This window comes from Notothenia coriiceps, unplaced genomic scaffold (assembly GCF_000735185.1).
Source record: "Notothenia coriiceps isolate Sejong01 unplaced genomic scaffold, NC01 NC01_scaffold00024632, whole genome shotgun sequence".
NCBI classification, from domain to species: Eukaryota; Metazoa; Chordata; class Actinopteri; order Perciformes; family Nototheniidae; genus Notothenia; species Notothenia coriiceps.
This window is the reverse complement of record NW_011357333.1, coordinates 1-2,311: the sequence shown is the minus strand read 5'-3', so window position 1 is coordinate 2,311 and position 2,311 is coordinate 1. Positions and strand designations below refer to the sequence as shown.

The 2,311-nt window shown below is 39.4% G+C and overlaps 1 protein-coding gene across 1 annotated transcript; it reads left to right on the top strand.

The window, feature by feature from the left end:
• Positions 1-404: 404 nt before the first annotated feature.
• Positions 405-2,099, top strand: nub1 (negative regulator of ubiquitin-like proteins 1; the record flags this gene model as incomplete). Its single annotated transcript, XM_010782318.1, has 4 exons — positions 405-538; positions 1,134-1,252; positions 1,503-1,670; positions 2,035-2,099. Coding segments are annotated over exons 2-4 (350 nt in total), but the record flags the coding sequence as incomplete, so codon positions are not given.
• Positions 2,100-2,311: the final 212 nt, after the last annotated feature.

Sequence of the window (2,311 nt, the reverse complement as noted above, 5' to 3'; positions counted from 1 at the left end):
GGCATCCTAACTAGGTGCCCGAACCACCTCAACTGGCTCCTTTCGACGCGAAAGAGGAGCGGTTCAACTCCGAGTCCCTCCCGGATGACCGAACTTCTCACCTTATCCCTAAGGGAGACACCAGCCACCCTGCGGAGAAAACCCATCTCGGCCGCTTGTACCCGCGATCTCGTTCTTTCGGTCATGACCCATCCTTCATGACCATAATAAAATATTATTATTAATATTATTTTTATATATTCTCAATTTATTTTAGTCTCCCAATTGAACAAAGATCGTCTATGTATAGGAAGGTCAGTATCTCTCCGTTGACGTCACACCGTTCTGTTACCATGCCATTACGTCGTCTTACGTTACGTCCTCCGTCTCCTGAAACGTGCTCAGAGTGAGGCTTCTTCTTCTCCTCTCTAAAACGTCCCAGAGACCAAAACAACACCATCGTGCTGCTGAATAACTGCAGATTTAACGCAGATTTAACTCATAAATAAGATATTTTTAGACTTCAGAGATCCGTCACATCGTGTCCTGTGACACTAAGGTAACTGTCAGGAAGATTTAACATCGTTTTGTGGAAGATTTAAAGGATAAAAACAGTGTAAACAAGCTGTTTGGAGCTAACAGCTGCGACACATTTACAGCTAATCAATGCTAGCTGTTAGCATCTGATTTATTGTATAACGCAGGTTAAATAATATCATTAATTTATCTAAGTTCATGTTTAGCTTCATGTCAGATGGCACACATGTACAGTTACTAGCCACTGTAGCCTGTTTTGTTTAATAGGAGTGTTTCAAAAGTGTTTACAGCTAACTAACAAGCTAGCTAAACGTTACTAATTAACCGTAAAGATGAAGATACGAACAAATATAATTAATTTTATTATCTGTACATCTTATTGTATCTTTTGAGTATGTGTAACTCTTGTAATGGTACACACTTCAGCTGGGACTCAATCATTACTCAGTTTGGGATACATAAATACAAATGTATCTAAAGTTTATAATATATTTCCTGGAAAGTTATTTAATTAGAAAAATATTTCAATGTAAAATAGTTCTTCCTCTCCTTGCTCTCTTCCTCTTCATCTTCTTCCTCCTCCTCCTCTTCCTCCTCCTCTTCCTCCTCCTCCTCAGTGATGGCGGATCAGAATCTTGAGTCTAAGTTGAAGCAGCGTCTGAAACAGGAGAAGATTCAGCTCTGGATTCCTCCGTACACCGAGGAGGACAACCGGCCGGGAACCAGACACATGCAGGTGATAAAGAACTACAGAAAGAACTACAAATACTAAAAAGAACTACAAATACTACAAATAACTACAAATACTATGAATACTACAAGAACTACAAATACTACAAGAACTAAAATAACTACAAATACTACAATATATACATATAAATACTCGAAAAACTACAAATTCTACAAGAGCTGTAGAACACTCCGCCCCCCTCAGTGTTTGTTATTGTTGTTTACTGTAGTATTAAAGTGTGTGTGTGTCCTGTCAGGACCTGGCAGAGCGCTTCGCCCCCCTGCTGTGTGTCGAGGCTCTTCAGGTAGAATCCGCTCTGGAGGGAATTCGTGTTCAGACTGTGATTCGCTGGAGAGGAAACCAAACGTTCAGAGAGACCAGCGTTGCCTCCGTGGAGCTGCTGCTGCCCCGAGGCTGCAAGACGGTACGAGAATACACAGAATATTAAGCTTTGCAATATGTATTAAACACACATTAATTACTGAATCATCTCGCAGAGAATACATGACATAGACATCAACTATACATCATTTGTGTATCCCCTCCAGGTCCTTCTTGCTTTTCATCTGGAGCTTTAATATAATATAATATAATGCATAAGCAATGTCATTTATCCATATTAAAACAAATCTAAAATATTGATGTAATTTATTTGTATTGGTATTATTATAAATATTTGTTTACATTTTATTTATTATTATTTATTGCATTTATTATTATTCTTAATTATTTAAATTGAATTATTTTATATTTCTGTCTTTTTTCTATAAATCTATTATTTTTTTCAGGATCCAACAACAAAGAACTACCTGCAGACGAGGCTTGACGTGTTGGCAAAGGAAGTGATGGACAGGTACGCACACACACACACACGCACACACACACACACACACGCACACACACACACACACACACACACACACACAGCGCACACACACACACACACACACACACACACACACACACACACACACACACACACACACACACATACACACACACACACACACACGCACACGCACACGCACACACACACACACACACACACACACACACACACACACA